Raw genomic sequence first — 25,747 nt, forward strand, 5'->3', positions numbered from 1 at the left:
GAGGTAGGAAGCAAGCATGATGTGGAAAGGGCTTCACTATTTTTAATTTACATCGAAATTAGTTTGTTGTAAATGAGGTATGCAGCCATCTCCCCTCATAGCTGTACCCAGCTGGTCTTTGACATAACTGAATATATATGAAAAAAGAATACATACATACATATACACGTTTCAAATGTGTGCTGGAATAGATCAAAGCAAACTCACAATTCTGTTCTTCAAACAGTTCAGCCACTTAGGCCTGATCAACCCTAGCTTTTTACTCTGATCTCTGTATTGAACTCAGACATCTGAAAGATTGGTAAAATACTTCCAGATTGAGTTCATTAAGCACAAAGGAATAGTTCTTGCTCTTGGCATGGAGTTCAAAGTGGCTGCTTCCAAACTTAATTGGAATTTCTGTAAATGGACTACACAAGTTCATATAATTCCCATGCAAACTACAGTAGGCTTGTACAACAGCTGACAAAGCCAGACTCTTGCTGTTCCCCTCTCATCCCGGCCCGGTGGCAGCAGTTGGCAGCCAGTTCTACCACACCTCCTCCCCACAGCAGCAGCTGGGAGGAAGAGCCACCAAAACTGCCTTTCTGCATCTCTCACAGCCTTCCACAGGAAAAAAAGCTGTGACTGTTCCTGTTGGGGGCAGCTCTAGGACAGGCAGAGGGTTGAGATTTACCTGGTAGATACTTCCTCTCTCTGCTAGGGGGAAATAGCAAACCTGCTGAATGGAGGTTTAACAACAGGAGAAAGGTTGTATGACTAGATGAACTGTGTGGTCACAAGTAGCATAACAATCACTGGTTACTGCATTTGTTTTTCATGTTAATTAGTTTTCAAATTTTGTCAAAGTTTAAATGTAGTATTACAGTTTTAGTTGTTCCAGTGGTTTTGTGTTAGTTATACCTGTGCTCTCCGTCCTTGGCAGTATGGAAAAGAAAGAGAAGAAGGAGGTTGCAGCCTTTAAGGGAAAGCTGACAGTGGGAAGACTTCCACTGGAATAGAGAAGTAAAACAGGATGAAGGATGCTAGCCTACAGGAAAATAGTGAATAGTCTTATTAAATTTTACATTTATTAATTTTTAAATTTATTTTAAAAAAAAAGTCTATGGAGTTGAAATACTTTGAAGAATTATTCTTTGTGAATTCAGCTCAGAACTATTGTTTTGATATGAACCTTATTCACAATTTCTAGGCTCTTTCTTCATGTATGAAGATTAAAAATACAGCTCTTAAAGTGGGAAAAAAAGAGGAGGAAAAGTACAGGGATGCAGTAACCCATCATTATTAACTCCAGTCAGTTTTGGAGTATAACTTTGTTTCTTTGAATTCTCTTGTACCGTGATGTAAGGGGGGAAAAAAAAAAAAAAAAGCTGTTGGAACTTACAGTATTTGAGTTAAACTACAAGCAAAATTTTCTCTCATGTGTCTGATGTACTGAATGTATTCGGAGGTCAAAGAATGAAAGAAGTAATACGTGTGCTTACACATAGTAGACAAATTCAGGTACTAATGTACCCAGATTGTCATTTAGTAACTTTTCCCAGTAATTAAGTCTGTTTCTAGTGTACTACATGTGTATGAAATCTAGCGAGACAGTGATACTTGGTACAAAACATAAGCACTTCTTTATGAGCTGTCCTGCAAAACAAGCATTTATTAATGAATTTGCCCCAAATCAAGTCATGCATGAAAAACTGTTTTTTTCGTTGACTTGTTTGGCAGCATCTGTGATTTGTTCAAGTACTTTAGTGTCTTCAGATGAAGTGAAAATTGAGTAGATCCATGAGTCATTCTCTGTTCAGAATCAATACATCCAACAGAGGTCTTATTTGTCATACTGTGACAGTTCATCAATTCTTCCTCCCACCATCTCTTGTCCTACCACTCAGCGAAGTTGTCAGACATGTTTGTCCATTTGCTCTCAGCCTTTTCCATCTCTCTCTTTTCTGTCTTTATAATGATAGTCCAAGTTTACATTTCCGTGATGACTGAAGGTTTGCCTTGTTACTTAAAACAGTATGAATTTGTCTTTGCAAAATCTTTTTCAGTCTTTGGAACTGTGTTTTCAGTTCCTTTGAGTATTGGTCAAATGATGAAGATATTTGATGGATTCACTGAAAATCACCTCCAGCATCTATGTAACATGATATGATCCTCAGTTGATTTAGTCACAGGATACCTCTACTAATATTCAAGTTTTCTCTTAGAAGAGAAAAGGAATTCAAATACTAGCAGGTGCTCTTGCAACTTCACTTATTTTTAGTGTTAGAGGTGTGTGACTAGTGCTCTCAGCATTGCATTTTATCTCTCCTCAGTTAATTTCTGAGGAGTGTGTCAGGAGGTGTACTGGGTCAGTTTCTTCTTCTAAGTCACATGTAAGAGACTGATATGCTAAAATCTTCCCTCCACACTGGGGCCATGTAAAATAAGGTAGATCAAGTTCATACATTTTTGGTCACCAGATCCTGAAGAAGAGCATAGCTTTTAAGCTTCTAAGGAGAGGTGAATGAAACTAGGCTTGTTTGCCTCATACCTAGAGTGAAGACTGTCTTCTCACAATTCTTTGGAAAGGTCTGAGTTTCTACAGTTTCCATTTGTAGCTAAAAAAGAAATGAAAGGACACTTAGCATACAGCTTCACCTACATAATAATTGAAAGCATACTTGTCACGAGTGTCACAGATTCTAGAAATACACCTCCAAGTTGTAAGGATGTATGCTTTCACTTTCCTTTTAGAGGTAGTCAGCCTGCTTTTGCATTCCTTGTTGGGGAAAATGAAGCAGCAGAAACTGAGCAGGTTAAGCCATTTGACCATCAGGGAACCACTCCCTGTTGCTTTCTGCCCAATTTTGATAGTTTGTTGTGGTGCCTTGCCTTAATATTTGCAACCTTTGCTGCTGGTTACAAGGCTGAATAAAGATGATTAAATGAAGGATCTGTGTTGATTCCTCTCTGGCATTTATTATTTTCTGCCTTTGGCAGTAGCAGCAAATCAAATGTTGAGTGATGCAGGCACTCCTTTTTTATGAGAGGAATTACATCACATTTTTTGTAACTAAAACTCTTATACATCACCAGATACATGAGCTCGAATTTCAAGAAAGCAGAATGATTCTGGCCTCATGATTTGTGTCCCAGTGAACTCTGTAACTGTAGCAACAGGTTGTTTGCTGTGCTTTAGAGAAGTCCCACTGAAATCTAGGTGATAAAGTCAAATGGCATCTATAAAGTGGATGAGTTTCAATCTGGCTGTTTCACTTCCCCCTTAAAAAAAAAAAAGCAAGATGAACTTTCTTTGGGCTGCCCAACAGATTCATCTAATTATGGAACTGTTACCTCTATGGCAGTAGTATGGTATGCCTCCAGACCTGAAACCCAGTCTTCAGGGAACTGAACTACATCCTTAGAAGGTATTCTTAATGGCACTGGTCCGTATTGAGCAGTGCCATAAAGATATGGAGAGTAGGCCAGAAAACAGGAAGTTTGGTTTATTAGGGGCTAATTCTATGTAAAAATAAATATTTGATTTGAGCCTGAGAAATACTGTGGGTTAATTTTGTGTGTTGTCTTAAAGATAATGTAGATAAAATCATCAGAACAGTGGTTGCACTCATTTATATGCATCTGAATTTATGTACTTCAAAAACAATCAATTTTTGATTCTCTCTTGGCTTTTATTGCTGCTATGCTAATTTTAGCAGAAAGAAAATACACCTGTTTTGAAGCTGTGTTATCTGAGGGAGAAAAGGTACGATGAATCTAAAGCCTAAATTTCATTTTGATTTGTTTTTGAAGTTATGAAAGCCTAGACTTCCTTGCATAATCAGTTATTCCCAGAAATTTCAGTATATTGACATGCAGATTAATAATTCAACAAGTTATTAACCAACACTTTTATTTTTTCTCTAGTTGAATACTACTTGTAGAGCTAGAGTGGAGTAAACATTTATATAGGCAGCTAAATCTATTTAAATTGATAAAATGGTTAGAAACTGCAGTGGAAATTAAAACCAAAGTTAAATAGTTTTTTTTAATATCTTCCAGAAAAATTGAGTAAAATTCTCCACAGCTTCTGATCTGAATTTATTCATAAGCTGATTTTTCACATTCATCTTTGAAACAAGAAAATTATGAATTCCTATTTGAATCTACCAAGGTGAAGAAAGCATGGTGAACGTGATCTCACTGACAGTGTGCTTGTCCAAAACCAATTCACTAGAATTCCTATTCCAGACTTCTGACACATTGTAAAAGCACTAAATGTAGAATACTGTTACCATTACAGGTGAATCCTGCATCAAACAGTTACTGTGAAAAGCATATTTTTTTCCAGTACTGATTTTGTATGTCAGATGCAGAAGTTGATGGGTTCTATCAAGTTTGGAGGGATGATTCCTGTTATTAGTCTCCCACAGTTTGTTACTGATATAGGAACTTGTAGATTAAGAAGTTGCATCCTGACCAGCAAATCTAATTGCTGTTGATGGAATTTACTCTGATAAATTTTGTTAATTACCTTCTTGGAATACTTCTGATTTTCATCCCTAAGGGTGGTCCCCAAAACCACATTTTAAATCACTTGGAATGCTTCATCTCTGACACTACATTAAACTGCCTCATATTTTTAGGAAACCTACATCTTCTTGAGAAATTCTCCATTTCAATTCAAATCATTTACATATTTCATTTTGATTTTTTCAACTATGTACTGTTGCCCTTTTCTTTTTTTTTTTCCCCACACAGGGATACTAGCTTCTGATACTTGTGTTTCTTCCTGATCTCTTATTCACCATGCACATCTTTAATAATCTGAACTGTTCTTTTCATGGTTCTATTCAGAAACACACATTTAAGTTATAGTGAGTCAAGTAAGCCAGAAGCTAAAGATTTTGTCAAAATTGTGTGAATGTAAAGACTATTTTCCAAAGAATTTTACCAGTATTAACTGATACTTTCTGAATTGTTTTATATCATTCCCAACTGCTGCTTTGTCCTGTCCTTGCACAATTTTTCCTTCCATTTTTTACTTGGGTTCAGTGTGGACCCATGCATGTCAGATTTTTTATGACACCAGCTTAGCTTTGATGTAAATGAAGAAATACTAGAAATACTACATCTTGCTTATATTGTGTCCTCATTGCTTTCCTGCATTCATCAATTTACCTGCTCACTTCTGTGATCATTAAAAAAGAAACGGGTTGGCAGTAATATTTCTACTGCTTGCAATATTTTAATCTATTTGATTTAAAAATATCCTTTCCAGAGTTCGTGTTGATATGGCTCCTTGAGCAAGTTATGTACACTGTGTGGTGTGAGCTCTCCAGCAGAAGTTAAGAATCAGTTCATTCCCACTGATTCAGTGGTGCTGTTCCTAACACACATGGTGTACCTGTGTAGAAGAATCCTCTTTGCTGGTGCCTTCTCTCCTTGTTTATTTCCTAATTGCATCATAATTGGGTAAACTAGGTAGTGCTTACACTATGCAGTGGAAAAATTAAATGTAGAAGTATGATACAGGTGCTTATTAGAGTTGAGTTTCATTGGAATTTGAGCATTGATATTCAATATGAGTTGGGGGAAAGCTGAGTGGAAGATGGGTATTGCTTTGATGCTAATACTTCCTATATTACTACCTGATTGATTAATTGATAGGAATTTTCTTCCACTGCAGCCCTAAGTTGGCATTTACTTGAATAAATAAATGAAGTGGTTGTAAGTGGGATGCATGAGGATAGTCAGAGAACTGAACCAGACAGCCTTAATGGCGTTCATTTATCCTGCTCATTATTAGGAGTCATTATCTAAAGTCATTTTTTGTTTACATGTTATTACCCTGAAAAACATTGCATTGCACTATCTACATCCATTTATGCATGATGGCCCTAACATGCAGTGGTTGAACGAAGAGGTTTAAAATAAAATACTTGGAGGCTTTTGACATCATCACTTGTCATTGACACGTATGTCATACTTCATGTCTTCTTGCCTTGAAAAGTAGGAAGTTCTATCTTTCTGCTGAATGAGCACCTCCAAAAGGACTTTCAGAAGTGCCAACAGTAAAAAAGGGATTTCTATTTTCTTGTCCCACTCACTCTCACATCCACAAGCTCCTTCACGGGGCTCGCCTAGCCAACGTAACCTGTAATATCAAATAGTTTTAACACTGAATTATCAGATAAATTGGGCTGTATTGTCTGTAAACTAAAGTTATCCCTTGCACTTGAACACAGACATTTGGTCTTGAGTGCTGCAGAGGCCATTATGTGGTATGTGCATTCTTTCCACAGAAGTGGGCAAAGATGCAGTGGAATTCCTCAAATGGGCTGGTGAGTATAGTCACAGACAGATAGCTGGAAACAATTGTTCCAAGTCCTCAAAATGAAACCTCCTTTGAAATGAGAAAGACTTCCCTGAAACAATGGGCGGAATGTTCTTATTTTGCTTCTGTTGCCTGAATCTTTCTGGTGATCATATTTTAATATTCTTGGGCTTATTTTTCTGACCGTGACAAAAATTAACAAAGTAGACAAATGTTTTTATATAACCAGTTATTTCCAGGAGATAGAGCTTTCAGATAAATGTCAGATATCACCCATAATTAACTAGTGGAAGCTGACAATATTATCAATTTGTCAAATTATTTTATCTTATCTCCTTAAAGAAAAGTACTTAAGATAAACACTGACCCACCCAGTGCTCAGCTATTGAGTATTTCAGGCTGTTATCAACCCGCTTCTATTTAAAAGCATTGAAGTAAATTAGATCTTGTGGATCTTAGCCATGTCTAGGCCACTGTCTAGGATCTCTAGCCTCAGATGTTGGCAGCAGTGATACTGGTAGCAAAGTAGCATGAGTCTACATTGTTGCACAATGCAAGTTAATGTCTATATTAATAAGAATAACGCTGAAATATTGAAGTCCCCTAGATTTTCTCCAGCCTGATAAATATTAGTTATGCTTACGTTAGTATTAAGCAGATTGCTTCCTTGATCTCTCATTGCCAGAAGCCTCATTGCATGGTCTGCCAGGTAGCTGGTATGTGTGCAGGGCAGGTGGGCCTGGCACTGGCCATACAGCTGCTCCTCCACCCTTGGCCTTTTTTTGCTGTAGTTTGTTTTTTCTAATTTTTGCCCTCTAGAAGGTGAACATTTGATATGTTCTCTGTCGGATTAAACACATTTTCATCTTTTAAATTGAAATCACTAGGTCTGAATAGTATTGGTTAATGTATTTATTTGTGTAAAGGACTAGAAGTCCTTATTGGAACAATGGTTTTTGGAGGTAGTGTCTTTAGCTGTGAATAATAATCTGTAGCAAACAGACGGGAAATAGTGGTAATGAGGAACAGAACGAAAACCGTGTGAAAATTCTACCACAAATATTTGCTGCATGCTATAGAATTTTATTTATTTATTTTTTTAAATTGCAAGCTGTTGATTTACAAATTATTTTCCTTGTTATTGTGTCATTCTTACTGGGCCATAGGCCTGTTTACCTCTTGGCACAAAAACTGTCTATATTTTAAAGTTTTTCTGTAATTCTCAAATTTATTGAGAGGTAAATTGTCACTGCAGAAGTACAGCTCTACTGGGCCTTGATCAGCATCATACCTATGCCTGCTGACCCACCGATCTTCCCAGCTGGTGCAGCTCCTTTCCTCAAAGAACAAAAGTACTGCCTGGGACTTTCTGAACCACAGATTGGAAAGGGGGAAAACACTTCACGCTGTACTGGGTCAGTGGTGCTTTACAGACATCTGCATAAGACAGTGGTGAGAACTAAAATATTGGTATCTTTTTAACTGTCATTTTTGGTCTTACAAAGCTGATTTCAGTCCTGCTCTAAGTTATTTCCTATCTATGGAAAAGATCAATCAAGCTTGTTCTTTCATTTTCATAACACCACTGCCACCACCACCTGGAGATTCTGCTCACATTTTGGATTTTCAGTACTTTCATATAACTTCTGACCCAGCCTGTCAAAATGTAGGACTGGTGCAGCTTCATGTAGTTCACAAATATTCCTTTCTAATAACTTTTTACATTTTTTTCTGAAATGTGAAATGGTAACAGAAACTCTTCTGTGATCTAGAGGTTTTTGTATGTAGCTGCTACAGTAATAATAGAAATGCGAAAGTGACAACGCAATGGCAGATCCCTGAAATTGCAACTTCATTTAGGATAATTATTTCATTTACAGTTTGTGGCTCCAATAGATGAAGTTTCACTTCTGCATGCTATATAAAATAAATTAAATACCTTCTCATTTTCATAAAACTTGTTAGTTCATGAAAATAAAAATGGTGTATTTGCAGTATGAGGTGCCATTAAGCAGTGAGTAGTGAACAATAAGAAAATAATTGTTGAGGAAACAGCAATACAGGCAGGAAAAACTTCAGAATGAGGATAAAGGATAGTACTGAGATGTGGAAATGCTTATGTGACACTTCGTGTCTTTCGAACTTTTACATGCTCATTTTCCTCCTGCTGTATAATCACTGACTGACAGAATTATCTCACTCATTCCTCAAGGATGGAGGATTTATACCAGTGGCTCTTCTCAATACTTTGCATATCTCCAAGTTTTGGTACAAAATTGTGAATACTCAGTAGAAGTCTGGATTAAAAAAACGCTCCACGTAAGATTCCTGTTGTGGCTTAACTCTGCAGGCAGCTCAGCATGACACATCTGTTCACCCACAAAGCAGAATTTATTGAAATTTGGGAAGGATGCTGTACCATGATAGTAGTGTGTTGTACCATAGTAGTTTTATTTGTGTAAATTGACTTCCTAGATTTCATAATAAACCTTTTATCATTTTTTTATTTTTAATTGCAATGTAAGGAAAAAATGGCTCATCTTTTTTAATTTATGGTATTAATTTATGGTATTCTGGAAAGGAGTTATCTAGAATGGGAAACGTCCAGGAATTAACAATAACAATAACGTTATCATAAATTTGCCATTATTTCTAGAGAATTAATTTCTTAGGCACGAGTGAAATGTGTATTTTTAAAACTTAGACATATGTAAGAAAGAGATTTTATCCTTAATAGTAAAGAGTTGTGTTCCAACAAATCATGCTATAATTCCTGGAAAGACTTGAGTGACACAGGTGCTCAATGTTACTTTCTAAGGAGCTCCATCTAACAGGAGTGTAATTTTCAGGGAGAACAACTGAAGTCTAAAACTGTTCATGTTTAGAGTTGATTAGCCAAGCTTATGAGTGATGAATGATACCTATGTCTTTTTATTGCCCAGTTTAGTCTGAAAAGAACATATTAAAAAGTATAATTCTACAATAAGAATAAGCTTTGCATATGAATGTTTTAATTGCTTGGAGAGATGAGCAGCTCTGCCTCCCACAAATTCCTTTGCAGGAGAAATCTCCATGTTCTCTTCACAAGCCCCTTGTCAAGAAATCAAGTCAGTTAGATGGGAACATAGAATCAGGAGCCACACACCTGATCTTCCTGCCCCTCAAAACTGTGCAGCCAAGTGGAGAGTGTGGAGCCAAAACAGCAGGAGCCATCTCAGCCTAGATTTGTAGTTCTCACACATGAACTTTTTTCAGGATGTAGAGGGGTGCAAATTCTGAGATTGCGTAAGTCAAAGCCTAGGTGTAGGTTTCAGATTATTGATTATGACTGCATTGTGTATTTTTGAATTCCTAAAATCTTAAGGAAGTTTGCTACACTTGCGACAAAAGGAGAGAATGACTGTATTACATTATTTTCCTTGTGAATACAAACATTTCCCAGTTTTAGTTGTTGCTTTGTAAGAATGCTGCTTTGGATTTCAAATTCACTGCTTCTCTTGATCTTTATGCTACTTTATAATTACTGAGCCAACATCAATGAGTCTGCTTGCATGTATAAACCAATAGTATACATATATTTTTTTAAGTGACTGGGGAAAAATGGTATCACAACTGGTTAACAAAAAACTTCTCCACGCAACTCGGAGCTTGTTGCTACATAACAGAATAGTTTGTGGATTGGGAAACTTAACTGGCGCTGCAGTGACTTTCAAAACTCAACTTTCAAAAATTCAGTTATGCAACTGAGGAATGTTTGTGTTTCCACATATTTTTTTAGTTGTTTTAAGAGTCAGAATGCGGCTGTTTTTCTCTTCTACAAATTCTGCTACAAAATTGAGCAGTTCCCTACCACTCTTTCTCTTTTTTAGCTGTCACTTCAGAGTTCTTGGCATTGTTCATTTAATAACATGCTATGCTAACTGTTGTCATTACACATTTCTCTCATTTATCTATAGTTGACCTTTATTCATCTGAAGATCATGATGATGATGAAAATATTATCATTCAATAAGAGTGACATTCAACAAGTGTGTGCAAATATGATTTGTGAGGTGTAAGCTCTGAGAAGGGGCTGAGGTCTTCCAAAGTGATGATCAGTTCTGAAAAGCCAGAATACAAAAAGCTCTCTTCCAACTGATGATTGTGCTCCTGCCTCCCTATCCTTCATGTCACACTAGCAAGTTAAATTGTGTGTATAGTTTGTATATATATATTTATTTGATACCTACAAGGGTCCCATTTGATTGTTAATTATTGTAGAAAATACTGCTTCATTATCCATTAAATGATTATTTGTTATGCCTTCTGAGTGTAAGAGCAGGGAATAGCTGTAATTGGATTATGTATTAGAAAATATCTACTTCAAAACTTTTTTTTTTTTTTTTTTTTTTTTTTTTTTTCTTTTGCATGCCTCTTTGCTGGAAATTGTAGGGATCTATGGCATAGGAGAAATTTGGATCAGTTTCCCAAACATAAAGACAATGTAAAGAGGTTTATTTTGTTGAGGTGGCTCTTCAAACTTGTTTGAAATAGGAAATTTACTTGTAGTCTATAATAAAGCAGAATGGAATGCCAGTGTCTAATTACAAACATACTGCTTCTGTGTTCCAGACTGTTTCAGAGATTATTTTGAGGAAGTTCCACCTCCTTCACTTTAATCAAACAGAGTAGTAATTAAAGGTATCTCCGTTACTGGCAAAATACCCAGGGTAGCATGAATGCAGGGAAACATAAATTATGCTATTGCTTCTGTGCCTGAGCTTAATCTGTTTGGGGCTGGTCTTCGAAACTCTTGTTTGCATTTAGAAATCAAGAAGACACATTAGCTTGGATGATGTGCATGGAGTGTCCTTGTAGTTAGTTAGTTTCTAGCTGGGTGAAGGCACGTCTGTATTTGTGCAGTGCTGCACTTGGGCAAGTCTTGCAATTAGTATCATTTCTGACTGTGATGAAACACCAAGTGTCTTGGTATACAGGCCAGACTTGGCTGCAGAAGCATCCTCAGGATGCCTCAGAAAACAGACTTTCTCAGTAATAACGTAAGGAATATAAGAAGCTTCTATTGTGTTTGCTGCTTTGATGCTGGTGTTGAATTCAGTGAAATTACCAGGCTCAGTGGGAAAGTCCAGCCTGTCTTGTGTGCCTTCCTGCATAGCTGGGGTGCTGTGGGGAAAGTCTCTTTCCTCCTATTACGTGTAGCAGCTATGTGCACAGGTTTCTTGAGTTTCTTTGTCGGTATTATGTAAAAAAGGAACTAAAAATGATGAAACTGTAGTTCAAATGAATATATTGATGGTGGGAACTTGTTCCTTGCTTAACCCTGGGGATGCTTATGCTCAGTTGCAGCTGGCAGCGTGCTCAGGCCTGGTACCTGCATCAGCACAGTGGTTTCCCCTGTAATTCACAGCTATAGGAGTGGGTGGGAGGCAGCACTACCAGCGGGGGAAAACAGCAATAGCAGTAAGAGCAGTTTGTTGCTGTTATTAGCAGCACCAGGCTTGCTTTGCTTTTAAAATGATGGTTAGTAACACCCAATGTTTAGAAAATGTTTAACATAAATTTATTAGCATCAAATGGACTTAAACTATTTGTTTGGCTACTTCTTCCTGCTGTAGCTGTGTGCAGGTGAGCCAGCTCTTGCTGAGAGGCTGAGTGCTGTGCCTCTGAGTGATGGCTCTTAGGGGTTTCCCATCTGACAAATGGGAAAGCACCGGTAATGTCTAAGGAAAAGTGCTGTGTGCAGAAAGCTAACCTTTGAAAATGTGACAGGTGGCATAGGGTGATCAGATTGGGTGGCTGGCAGTGAGGCCTTGGGAAATCTATATCCTGCCCTGTTCAAAGTCCCTTGTATGAGCTCATAGCCTGTCTTCCCAGTGCTGCATTGTGCACCTGTGAAAAAGGAGATTTAATTGTGCATTTACTTCATAAGACTATTTTACAACTGAAGGAAAAGGATTAATCTTGCAGTGTGACAAAGACTGTCTGCTCCTCAGCTTAACTCCTGGGTTTGATCCTTGGTAAATTGTGCACAATTTTTGCATGAACGTGGTTCTCTGCAAAGCTCCTTCCAGGAACTAGTGTTGGAGCATTCCCTTCCCATGGGAAACTGTTAATGATTGTTCCAGCACAGCTGGCAGCGAAGGTGCATTTTACTGCAAGGGCAAGAATGTGGTGGTGGTGGCAAATTCTTTCAAATAACACTGCATCAGGAACAAGAAAGAACTCACTTGGGGGGAAAGTAGCTGCATGCACTTATCTCTGGGACTGTCCTGAGGAAAGATGAATGTACATACTCAGCCAGAGTGCTGATTTTTCTCTGATTCACAGCTTAGGGAGCAGAAATAAAAATTAGAATGCACACACTGTAAACATGCATCAATTTAATTATGCTTTTCCTATAAAAATTAAGCAATAACAAAGTGCTTCAGGGAGCCACATTGGGGATCAACATACATTTGTGAACCTGGTCTTCATTCCTGCATTGATCTGTAGTAGCTTCAGACTGACTTGTGGCTGCATCCTGGCTCCCTCAGAGTCTGGTCTACCGACTCATTATAAATAGATGTGTATAAAAGGTCATTCTTTTATTTTGTAATCCTCATTCTCAAGAAATTCTTGAGTGACATGAGGAATGTCCGTGCCATATATTTTTTAACGTTTTCCACCCACTGCCTTCTGAACAGATTATTGAACAGCCAACATTTGCTGCAAGCCTAGTGTAGGAATGTTAGAAGAGTGCGTCTGCACAGAGCTTGTTGCACACAGAGTGCTTGCACTTTGTAGTGGTACATAACAGTAACTTTTAGATAACTCTTGGAAACAGGAAATTAACAAAATACTCCTTGTTAAGTGAGGTATCAGTGCTGCTGCTCTGTTAACAGTATTATGTTCATTTTCCTCTCTGACTAAAGCAAGTGTTACTATGTCTCATGTGTTCCTTTCTCAAGAAGCAGCTGTGGGTGGGAGTAGCCACACTCAGGAAACCCCCACCTGGGCAGTGTGACTCTGCAGGCCACCTCTGCTAGTGCTCTAGCCTCAAAGGAGACACAGTGCTCTCTAGTAAAGTCACATCATGCAAGGCAGTGTGCAGAACAAAATTATCTGTATCTTGTGAAATTAAAAATAATACCTACATTCTGCCTTTCATTTGTGTAAGTCAAGCATAGTCTTTGTGGCAATTAGAGGAAGGGTGGCACGCTGTTGGGCCATTTTTTTTTAATGGTGAGTCCAGTTAATTTAGGGAAGTTAAAGGGAGGGAAAGAGTGAAAAAACAGGAAAAAAGAGAAAGGCAGTTGGAAGTATAGTGGGGGAAGAGAAAAAGGGGAAGAAGGAAGTAGCTAGCAAAGTAGGAAAAGGGATTGGAGGAAAATCAGGAGACTGTATCTACAAACAGTGGCAGCAAACAGTTGCAAATTAGGAAGCACCTTTCCCTGGAGGTTGAGCATACAGTCATCAGCCTTCGGTCTGAAGAAACAGTTCTCTTTTTCTAGGCAGAATTCAGGTGGCAGTGCTTTGTGACACCTACCAACTCCTGCCCATGTGTACCCATGTGTAGGTTGAATATCAGAACCTTTGCCTGCTGAGAGCAGGAGGAGGGAGGACAGGAGCTGGAAACATGCTGAAGAACAGCTGGAAGAGGGAGCTGGGCAGAAATGCCTGCCCTGTGCAGCATTTATGGCTCTGGGAGCCTGGCAAGAAGTCCCCTTGAAGAGAAGCTGATACAGCAGTGAATTTGCCACCTCAGGACGTTGGTTCATCAGTGGGAGGCTAGTCTGGATGTGGCTTTCATAAACCCTTCATCCTGAGGTCATGAATTTCCTTTTGCTGTAGCTTACTACTTCCTCACAGGGCAGTACAGATCAAATGTAGTTCTGTGATTTGGACAACAGGTGGAGCTGGAAAAGCAGTGTGGCTTAGGTTTGGTCCTTCTCTCCAGTACCAGCTAGGACTTCTCTGTATATCTTTTCCAAGGCTAGACATTATTTAAATTCCAAAGTGATCTAGGTCCCTAAGGTAGCTCAATGCAAAGTTGCAAGAGCTGGGAAAGCTTTACAGAAGCAGTGCATTTTCTGTGTTTTGAGAACAGCTTCCTGCGAGGAATTTTTTTTTTTTTTTTTTACTTTTTTATTGAAGAATCAAATTAGTTATCTACTTAATTTGTGTTGTAGGTAAGAGCTGTGGGAAGTGAGGGTGTGTCACAAGTCCCACTGGCTGACATACAGATGTGAAAGTGTTTTGTGCCATTCTGTTTGCTTACAGCTAAGGAAATCTTTTTGTTTTGCTTTGTTTTTCTGCAGCTATTTGAGGCTGTCAACTGCCTGGCAAAGGACTATGCCCGTTTACTTGTGCTGGGCCGCAAACACATGCTGACCAACTCTTCCAATTGGAAAAGAGAGGTTATGAAGGAAATGCAGAATAAGGCAGACTTTTTCTTTGCTGAAAATATGTAAGTTGAAGAAATACCTAAATTTCATGGCAGTCAACACCTGATTTATGTGTGTTTTTAATTAGTATTAATAGCTGTAGGTTTTAGTGCTATTACTTGTATCTCTAGTTTGCATGTGTGAAAAAGAAACATACTCCTTGCTATACTTGCTTTAAAAAACTACACATTAAATGATGCATTATTAAGAGTTACATCATATGAAATTGTTCACCTGTCTCTGCTGCTTCTTCTGTGATCCCAGTTCCCAGACCTTCTGACCAGGTTCCATGTCCCAACAGCCAGTCCGACACTCTTCTGTCTTGCTCCTTCTTTCAGATCGGTTCTCTTTCATCACCCTTCTAATTCTTGCTCTCATTATTTTTGCTGTCGAGTCAGTTGCTTTCCTTTCTACTGTCTGAGCACCAGCAAAGGGGACATTGTCACCCTGGATAGAGAGCCTTACTAATCTCATGTTCTGACACTTACTGTTACAGTAATCCACAGCAATCAAAAAGGAATTTCAAGCAAAGTTCTCAGCATCTTCAGCTATAGGGTAACTATAAATTCAGTTTTAGAGATTTTCCCCTAAAGCTATTTTTGTTTAATAGTGGCTAATGTTGAATACCTTTTGCAAATAATCACCAGGCCTTTTTTGGAATTATATTCATCCATGTTACAGGGACTCACAGATTTAAGCCATTGCCTATATTATGCTTAGTTATCAGTGGTGATTGTTTATATTTCTGCAAAGTTTTGAGGCTGCCCTTTCTGGTTTTAGCAGTTCTGTTCCACATAGTGCTGTATTGTAAAGTTTTGTAACAAAAGATTATGTTGTTACATTAGCAGATAGTAACAAAAGGGAAGAATGTTGTGTAGTGTGTATTTTTATTGTACTCTCTTTCTTTTGGTGCCTTATGGTAAGCAGAAATTATTTTAACACAGAACTAAAATAGCGACGGGAATTTTGTGTTGCTGATGAATGAATCCCAGATCAGCACTTGATTCATTTACTGCAGTTAGTTTACAGTTACGACCTTGTGAGTGATCTCTGTCTTTTCCATTTGTTTTGTTAAGTTCTGAAGATGATGCCTTCTTGTTATATGCCACTCTTCGGTCAGGCAAACATTGCAAGTTTGTTACAAGAGACTTCCTCCGGGATCACAAAGCTTGTCTTTCTGACAGTGTTACTCGTCATCTGTTCCGTAAGTGGCAGCGTGGACACCAAATAGTGTTTTCCTCTTCTGCAGGAGGAAAACGCATAAAATTTTTGGTAAGTTTTCTGCTGCGTTCAGAAAGCACACAAAGGATATTAATTAACTGGAGTTTCTAACGCAGTAAGCAAAAGGTTTTTTGCTGGAGCATAAGAAGCAGATTTGTACCAGTGGGCTCAAAACTTCCATTTTTATTGAAGATTATATTAACAAAGCATGGCATAAACATGAAAGCTGTCAAGAACTAAGAAATTGTCACCTTAAATGTTTATAATGTAAATGTTATATTTTTGTGTATAATAGTCTGTCTGCTGCTGTAAAATGTGCTAGTATTTTTTCACTTAATTTAAATTTTGAACTATAGAATTCTCTGTAGCACTATTATGCTTCTAATTGTGTAATAGAATTTCTCTCATATTTACGTTAAAGGAGAAGCCATAAAAAAATACCTGCATTTCAGTATTCACTGTAATGTTATCCAAGCATAACTGTAAGGTTTCATGAAGGAGATCCCAGAGTAGTCATAGCTGTAGTTGGTATCCAGCTACTGAAATCACAGACTTCCTAGCACAATCTCATACTGTACTTTTTGTTTGTGTGTGTGTGTGTGTGCACGCACGCACAGGAGACAGAAGTCCTTGTGAGTCTTGAACAGATTTTTCTGGGGAAAAATTAATCATGTGACATTGCATATCATGTGGTTTCTCGGTGGCCGGTCTACCTCCATTGTTACTGCTGAACTAAAGCAATACTGCACTTACTTAGATTCATTTTCTTGCTGCTCTAGTTAAAATTGTAAATGAATGTTCTTCACTGCAGTCTAACTGCAGAGACACAGGTTTATAAAGATGACAGCTATATACAGAAAGATGAATGCTATATACATTCCTATTAATGGAAACGGATATTGGATGTAGTGTTACTTGAGTAACACAGCTTTAGCTGTACTTATTTTGTTGTAGCAGGGCTAGTAATTTTCAAATCTTAATTCACATATGAATGATTCTGGATGTTGGACATTCCCAATCATAGACTTCCAAGTGTATAAATACAGAGTGACAATATGTTCTGAGAATAATTGCAAACCAGTGATTTTTGATATTTGTATTGCACATGTTGAGTTAATATACCTGTAACACAGTAGACCAGAATTATATTTGTCTGACTGGTTGTTCTTGTAAGTGTTATTGAGAACTCCTTTTCTTAAAACATCCTTGGTACAAATCAGTTTGTGGAGGTACACTGGAGGGACAAACACAGGATGTCTTTAATGTGCCCTATGTGTTCAAGCTGCCAAACACTACATCCTGAACTAATTCCCATATGATTTCATTTAACTGAACAGAAAAAAACAGTTTTGTGTTTCTGAAAATGTAATGTGTTGTGTCCAAATCATTATTACCTGGTGGAGATTGAAGACAGAATTTTAACCATTTATAATGCCACCTAGACCTCAAAATAGTAAAAGAGATTTTAACTTTTCCTCCAGTGCTAAATCTTATAATTTGTTTTCATGAGCAAATAATTGAGAGTTGCTAAATAACTGAGTCTGTGCAGGTATCTAAGGAAAATAGCTAGCTATAATCAGTGTTTTGCTAATGTATTTGATAAAGTCTAAACAATTGTTTTTATTTTTCTTTATCCCACAGCCTGCTTGCAGTTATGACTGTGTGGTACAGACAACGGGTGACACATGGCATATCCCCTATAAAGACACTTTTGAGGAAAAATATTCATATCAAATACCAAGAAAATGGCTTTGCCTTCAGCAGAAATACAGAACAGTATAATTGCACAAGCTGAAGCTTCTTCTGTGATGTTTTTTGTTTTTGTTTTTGTTTTGCTAGGCAGCTGCTGCAAATTAGGAGGACTCAGCAGTACAATTATGGGATTAATGTATGAGGCCTATAACTAAAGAAAATTCAGTAACTGCTTTTTGTCAAACTCATTCTTGTTATAAACCTGCAGACACAAATGCTAGTCCAGTAAGGATGAATTAGGTCTGTTATTTCCATCTTAACAAGCAATTTCTGTACCCTCTCTACGTGATTTGAATTAAAACTTGTTTTTCCCTCTGGAATTTCAGGTGATGTGTTTATTGTTTTATGTGTTTATTGTTTGTTTGTTTGTTTGCTGAAGCTTTTCATCTACACTGAAATTCATGAACTCTATTCTTCAGAAAAATTAGGCAAGGCTTTCAGAGTACCTTCAAAATTGGCATGCTGATCTTGTCGCAGTGTTTAATAGAACCTAGCAAATAGAGCTTACTGAGGCAGATGGCATGATTGCCATTGGTCTGGCACATGTAGCTCTAATACTTCCTCACTTTAATTAGAATTCATTTGATTACATTCAATGCAAAAGATTTATTGTCGCAACATACTTTAAGATTTTGTCTGTAAAAACAGCTGGTGAAATACTGTATTGTTCTTTCACAGTCTTAGATTTGCTGCTTCTGACAAGATTTCATGCCACTGGACTAGTTTTCTTATGGAAATGCTTGAATTTTCTAAACAAAAATTGGCAGCAACTAGAAATTCTTATAGGCAACAACAAAAGAGCAAGTCGAGATCTACTTGACACTTGATACCTTTTAGTGCAATAGTACTGTAAAAAAAAACAAAACAAAACAAAACAAAAAAAAAACCACAAGAATTTTAATGTTTTCCTTGTGTTACTTTATCAGATTGATGGGCTTGTGTTTAAATCCAGAAAGGCCAGTTCTGGCAAGTCCTCCAAATGCAATAGAAGTTGGTATGCCTGCAACCACTGCATACGGCATAAGTGCCCTTTGATAGTCCACGGAGTGAGGGGAAGGGGAATGAGATGGAACGAATGCTCAGCTTGGCTTTTGGCAAGCCCTGGTTACGGAGACACATTGGAAAGTTAGACTGGAGGAAGATGAACTGATTGAGCCTGTGTTGTAGCTATTGTGGAACAATTTCATCTCCAAGATCATCCACTTACTGTTTATAATGTTAAAAAAAGATGTGAGAACATCTTTCTCAGAAGCTTTCAGCACGCACTTTGATTCTCATATGGCTGGTAAGAGATGATGGATATTACATGGAAAATATTTGATTACTCATGTGAAACAAAACCATACTTCGGAATTTGATGAAATTGCTACATAGATGGACAAAACTTCTAGAAGCTGTATCATCGAAGTGGTATGACTTCTGCTCTGCCGTGTTGATGTATTGAGCAACTGTTCAATCTCAGTCCTGGACTAAGAAAAATATTGGATCTTTGAATCCAAACACTTAAAAGTCAAGGATTTTCTTGCTTGATTGCTTTTTGGAAATCTGATGAAATGTTTGAGCATTCCTTCTGCTTTTCTTGTCTCCTTTTTCTGGGGAAAAAACTAAAACATCTGCTATTGAAGTCCTATGTTGCAATATAAAATAGCTTCATGTATGGTAGGAGTTAGGAAGCTAAGGCCCAGAGGAAAAGAGATCTTAAAAGAAACTGAGGTCTTAGGAATCCTGAGTGTTCAGATGAAACTTCACAATACATTGTGCTGAGCAGCCCTTTGCCACTGCATGTTGTGGATGTAGGCAGTTCACAGGAGCTCAAAGGGAAACCAGCAAGTTCATGAAAGAGAACCCCAGCCCGGGCTATTAAATAACCAGATGCTATCACTGTTTTGGGAAGTCCCTGCAGACAGCAGGAGGCTGGGAGAATATTCAGGGAATGCATCGTTAAAGGCTCTCTGTAGCCTTAGTGCTTTTCCTTGGGCATCTGCTTTTGGTCACAGCTGGTGATGGGGCCCTGGGCTGGAGACTTCCCACCACAAATTTTAAACGTTTTTCATCTGCCCACAACACTGTTCCAAAATGAAGGGGACAATTTTGTAATAAATACTCAGTGTCCCATTAATAAAGGATAGCTGTAAGGAAAAAATTAAAGCAGATCTCATGGGGGGCAAACGATGCACTCCAAAATGCACCTGTCACCCGCTATTTTACCAGGAAGTATTTGAAATGAAGGTGTGGTTATCCAAACAGCTTTCACAGCTTTCAATGGCCCGACTTAAAAAAAGAAGAAAAAAAATCAGACCCACCCCACTGAGCGGGGAAAATCCAGGCTGCTGAAAGGCAGATGTGCGTTCGTCAGTTTAAAGGGAGATTTCCCTCCGCACCGACGCCGACTGAGGCAGCCTTCAAACATCGCGCTGCAATGCAGCTGTAGGAACAAGGCCTCCTCATTAGTACCCTAACCGCCCTCTTTGAGGCTGCTGTATTTCTTTAAAATTACGCTCACTGAGACAACGCGTGGAAGCGCTTTGTAAGGAAAGCAAAGGGGCTGGTTTTCCCCAGGCTGCCCGCGCAGCTCACACCGGAGCTTTTCTGTTTCACGGGTGTTCCCGCGGCACCGCGGCCTTCCCCCCCCCTTTCTGCCAGGCAGCGTCTTGGCGGCTCCCGGATCGTCCGGCGGAGGCGACGAGTCACGACGCGACGTCCCTCGGCCCCCCCCGCGACCGAGCCCAACCGCGCTACTGCGCACGCTCTCCGGAGGGGAGGCACGAGGCCGAGGGGCGCCGCGCAGTTCGGGCATGCGCAGTGGTGGGGATGGAGCGTGACGGTGCGGGAGCTGGGAGGCCTTGGGCGCCTGCGCGCCGCCCGTGACCCGGAAGCGCTCCGGCGGCGGCCCGTTGCGGTAGCGGTGGGGTCCTGCACGCTGACAGCCCCTCGGCCGTGACGCTCCCGCTGCCGCCGCCATGTCTCGAGGTTCCAGTGCTGGCTTCGACCGCCACATCACCATCTTCTCGCCCGAGGGCCGCCTCTACCAAGTCGGTGGGTGCCGAGCCCCGGGGATGTCGCCGTTGAATTGCCCCGTCACGGGCCGGGCCTTCCCGTGGTGCCGGGCTGCGGCCGGCGAGGGAGAGCTCCTCCGTATCGGGCGGCTGCCTCGGAGGAGAGGGAAGAGTGGTGCTTCCCTTGTCACGGGGCACGGGGGTTCGGTTCTGCCATAGCTGGTACCGCGGTGGGAAGAGGGGCGCTGGGGCAGCCAGCCAGGTCGTGCGTGGAGGCTGAGAGGGCGGCTTCGCTGGTGGTGAGGGGCGGTTTAGAGCCTTGTGGTGTGTCCTGTGCCTCCGTGCCATTCCGGGGACTTCAGGGCTGCCCGGACAGCCGTTTGTTCCCCTTAAGTGTTTCTTCCAGTTAATCTTGTTACTAGCGTTGTGCTCTGGGATCTGAGAGGTACGGTAGCAGTTTGGAATGGGACTTGGGCTGTCCCAAACAGTACCAGAACATCAGAGTCAGAGCTTGGCAGTAATCCATGCTCCCCATTGTTACACCTGAATACGGTGTGTGTGTCCTGTGCAGCATGGCCTGTGAGATAATAGCAACCAGCCTTTATTTCCAGCGTCTGCAAACATTCTGAGATTAAGCTGCAGCCAAAATTATTTTTCTTCTTTAGGTAACTGAATCTATTTTTCTTTTTCCAGTGCACCAGGTTCTGCAGAAGTGCCTCCTAGTGCTCTTTTTAGGGTCCTCTGTAACAATGTAGCCAATTTTTAGTAGTGCAAAGGCAGTTTATCCACAGCGTGCCTAAAAGATCTTCAATACTGGACCAGATGAGTTACTTGTTCTTGCAGCACCATCCTGATGCTCTCTTCCTAGATCCCAGTGGCTCTTCCCTAGCTGCAGCAGCCTGACTGTGTGCATTACATAGCACATCTGTACATTCATCTGTTCTCCAGGAAAGGAAGTTGCTGAGATCAGTCTGCACAAGTTGTCAGTAGTAGCCAGTAGTTTCTTTTGTGTCTGACCTGCTGTGTGGAATAGGCTTACCTGGGTAGGCTGTGCAGTCCTGGAGAGCCCTTTTCACAAGGTACAACTATGAAATTGCATGTATATGAATGTCTTTATGTAGGTAGAAAGTTACCTGTACTAGCTACACACATATACGTGTGCTTTATTAATACCTATAGTGCATGTAGAGTTTGTATGCAACTTGCACAGTAAGTCTTATATATGTGGTTAGTGAGAGCAACGCTTTTTTGCATTGGTTGTTGGTGGCTGTGTAATGTAAAAGTCACAGGATACAGTCTTCAGTTGCTATTAAAGCATGCCGGTTGGTCTGGAACACCTTTCTGGCTCTCTTTGCTGCAGTACTACCTGCTGGTCATAGTTTCTGCATCCTGTAGCAAAGAGTAAATTGAGGGTTTCTGCCTCCTGGATATGTTCATCAGTTAAGTTAATATATGAGGAATGTATGGCACTTGCATATCTTTTGTCCAGGTCTGAGGAGTATCTGTATGTGTGTTTGAGAGTATTTACATGTAGTTTGAAGTTGTATTAAAGGTACTTTGAGTACCTGTCTGCTAGGGAAAGATGGGGAGATAAGTACTTAGATGTGCAAGTTAACCTCAAGTAAGTATGAGATCGCTCTGCCAGCAGCCAGGTTAATAAGTTGGGAATGATCCCACACAAATGTCTCTCCTGGCTAGTATCTAGACACAGTATGGGTAGAAGATATATTTGCTTGTGGTCAACTATATGATTCCAGCCTTTTTCTTTTTTTTCTGAATTGTGTGGATCTTGATATGTGTGCTAGATTCCAGTTAATCAGGTGCTGTTGAGGATAGGTGTAGGCACACGTGTTGCTCTAAGGCTGCCTTAAAACTTGATTTTTTTTTCCAGAACAGATTTCCAGCAGACTGATACCAGACTGAAATGCCAGCATTCTGCCTGGTTCTCAGTATTTGTGAGCAAAAGTTTCTGAAGGCGCTTATTCCTTCTCACACCTACGTGTCAGATTTACAGACTGGTTGAGACTGTCCGAGACCTCTGGGTCCATCCTCTCCAACCCCTGCTCAAGCAGGGACACCCAGAGCAGGATGTCCAGGGCCATGTCCAGGCTGCTTCTGAAGATCCCCAAGAAGGAGACTCCACAGCCACTGGGCAGCCTGTGTCAGTGCTCAGCCAGCTGCACAGTTGTGAAGCACTGCATGATGTTTAGAGGGAAGATCTAATGTTCCAGTTTGCCACAGATTTTGCAGCTTTTAAAACAGCTTACCTTCTTTCTCATATTGTTTTAGAGTATAGTTTTAGTGGATTGTTCTGAATTCCAGCCTCATTCACATAACTAAAAATAAAAAATAAATAAACATAAATAATAATAAAAAAATCTACATCTAGTTAGTGCCTGAAACTTTCGTCTCTTGACTAGATATTAGGAAATTCTGGGTACTTATCATATATTACCAGATAAAGATTTTTTAAAGACCTTTGAGGCTTTTGAAATTGTTAATAAAGGGAAATGTATTTCTTTATTACATGAAGGGAACTTCAATCATTTGTCTGAATAATGCTTTTTAGTAGGTGTGTACACAGATTTTGTTTTATAAAGTAAATTAAAACTCTGTAGTATTTGAATATCAAGTCAGAAGATGTGATAAGATTAAAATTTCCTTGCATGTTATTTCAGTTTTTGTCTGTATTGACTGAAATGGACAGAAGAAATCACATCCTTGCAATGGTAGTAATACTTGAAAGCTCCACATATTGAAAATGATGTGTAAGATTTACAGTTATGCTGGATTAATGTTTTGGTCAAGTGCAGAATTGCCATTTTAATTTAAAACAAATTGTTAGATGTTGTCGTAGAAGAAAAAGGCAAATTATTAGAAATACCTGAACGAAGCACTAATAGAATATGGTGAGATTTCGAGGGCTGTAGATGTGACAGAGTTGCTAATAGTAACGTATCTAAAAGAGTTTTTAATATCTTTTGTATATTTTTCTAGAGTATGCTTTTAAGGCCATAAACCAGGGTGGACTTACGTCTGTAGCTGTTCGTGGGAAAGACTCTGCAGTAATTGTAACGCAGAAGAAAGTACCTGTAAGTAGTCTATTTTTGAAAGAGGGCTGGGAGGAAGTGAGGAATAAAATAAGCAGAGGGTGTAGTGCCACACCATTATGATTATGTTTATCACTGACGTATATAGCTGTTTGATAGCTTGTTGTTCTGATTGTACTGAATTATAGCTTTGTTTAGTGCTCAGCTGTATGTTTTATCACCGAGTACTTCAATAATGTTTTTTCTCTAGAGCTGCTGAAGGAAAAAAAAATATTAGGGTCTGGTGTACTTTGACATGCATGCATTGTTCTGAATTGTAAGGGCTGAGTTACCAAAGTCAGTTTTCTAATTTCTCTTCTTTAATTCCTAAAAAAACCAGTATGCCAGTAGCACAATAATGTTTTCATGAGTGTTTTAGCACAGTGGTGTTGTACTGTTGACAAAGGGATAAAAAAAACTCTTGTGTTTGAAGACAACGTGGACTAGGAACTCAAGTCTTATTGTTTTGTTTTCAAAATTTACTGAGATAGAAAAGGACTTCAGTATTGGTCATGCTTTAGTTGACAGCCTTTTCTAGATATTGAGCATCTGAAGGAGAGCTGCAAAGATGGTGAAGGGTCTGGAAGGCAAGGTGTATGAGGAGCAGTTGAGGTCCCTTGGTTTGTTCAGCCCAGAACAGAGAACTCTGAGGGGAGGCCTTGTGGTGGCTTGCAGCTCCTCACAGGGAGCAGAGGGATGGTGAGGATCTTTGCTCTCTGGTAATGGCAACAGCAGCAGTACCTGAGGGAATGGCATAGAGCTGCAGCAGGGAAGGGTTGTGTTGGGGGTTAGGGAAAGGTTCTTCACCAAAGAATGATGGGCATCAAGCAGGCTCCCCAGAGCAGTGGGCATGGCCTCAACCTGCTGGAGTTCAAGGAGCATTTGGACAATGCTCTCAGGCATAGGGTTTGGATTTTAGGTTGTCCTGTGTGGAGCTAGGTGGTTGGACTTGGTGATCCTTGTGGGACCTTCCAACTCAGGATATTCTGTGATTTATATTTCTATTTCTTCTTTAGGACAAGTTACTGGATTCCAACACAGTAACTCATTTGTTCAGCATTACTGAAAATATTGGCTGTGTGATGACAGGAATGACAGGTATTTAATTCACCATCTTTTTAACTATCTGAAGTGTCAGTATTTCTATTTAATTTACCAACTGTGTATTGCATAAAATTAATTATTCACTCAAGGAAGTTTGTTTCTCTCAGTCTAGTTTTAGAAAAATTGTCTAGTTCTCGTGTGTGTATTTTAACTTAGAGTTGGGTGTGGCTTTCTCAAATGCTGGGAATAAATGTGGTACACAGTCAGTGCAATTGATATTAACTCTTTCTCTCTAGCTGACAGCAGATCCCAGGTGCAGAGGGCCCGCTATGAGGCTGCTAACTGGAAGTACAAGTATGGCTACGACATCCCTGTGGATATGCTATGTAAAAGGATTGCGGATATTTCTCAGGTCTATACGCAGAATGCTGAAATGAGGCCTCTTGGTTGCTGTAAGTACAGTGTATGGAATCTGTGCTGTTTCTGCTTTAATCGTGCAACAAGTGTAACTTATGAGATTCTTACCTGTTTTCAAATTGTGAAAAATTGCATGAATGTCACCAAAGCACTGAGAGGGATGAACAACCAGATGAGAATAATCTTGGAAGTCTTGAATTGAAAGCACGATTCTACCATTGTCTTAGCTTTTAAATTTAAGGGAATTATTTAAGTGCTTTTAAAACATGTTGCTGTTTTATTTTAGTTTTATGGGCCTAATCTGCTTGCTGGGTGATGGCTGTTAATGGAAGATGCTCTTCTTAATAGCATGTGTGGTCTGCATAAACATCACGGATATGTGGAGAATGCGGATTGTGCACACTTCAACTGTTTTGTATCTAAGTAATGTGTATAGGCTAAAAAGAAGCTTAACTGGTGCTTTTAACTTAATCTTTTTCTGTATAT

General features: G+C 39.5%; 2 protein-coding genes across 3 annotated transcripts in view; both read left to right on the forward strand.

The window, feature by feature from the left end:
• Positions 1 to 18,035, forward strand: part of LOC122175507 (protein only RNase P catalytic subunit) — a 38,547-nt gene extending 20,512 nt beyond the window's left edge. For both annotated transcript variants that reach the window (XM_042863239.1, XM_042863247.1), the window contains exons 6-8: positions 14,617 to 14,765; positions 15,819 to 16,014; positions 17,605 to 18,035. In XM_042863239.1, coding sequence (XP_042719173.1) covers positions 14,617 to 14,765; positions 15,819 to 16,014; positions 17,605 to 17,745 — 486 coding nt within the window. In that variant the 3' untranslated portion in view covers positions 17,746 to 18,035. The remainder of the gene's footprint in view (positions 1 to 14,616; positions 14,766 to 15,818; positions 16,015 to 17,604) is intronic.
• Positions 18,036 to 20,585: 2,550 nt separating this feature from the next.
• PSMA6 (proteasome 20S subunit alpha 6) overlaps positions 20,586 to 25,747 on the forward strand; it is a 9,683-nt gene continuing 4,521 nt past the window's right edge. Inside the window, exons 1-4 of the mRNA XM_042867523.1 lie at positions 20,586 to 20,751; positions 23,709 to 23,803; positions 24,817 to 24,898; positions 25,141 to 25,296. Coding sequence (XP_042723457.1) covers positions 20,676 to 20,751; positions 23,709 to 23,803; positions 24,817 to 24,898; positions 25,141 to 25,296 — 409 coding nt within the window. The 5' untranslated portion in view covers positions 20,586 to 20,675. The remainder of the gene's footprint in view (positions 20,752 to 23,708; positions 23,804 to 24,816; positions 24,899 to 25,140; positions 25,297 to 25,747) is intronic.

The sequence above is a fragment of the Lagopus leucura genome, unplaced genomic scaffold (assembly GCF_019238085.1).
Source record: "Lagopus leucura isolate 7727_CA_CO unplaced genomic scaffold, USGS_WTPT01 Super-Scaffold_1, whole genome shotgun sequence".
In the NCBI taxonomy this organism is placed as follows: Eukaryota; Metazoa; Chordata; class Aves; order Galliformes; family Phasianidae; genus Lagopus; species Lagopus leucura.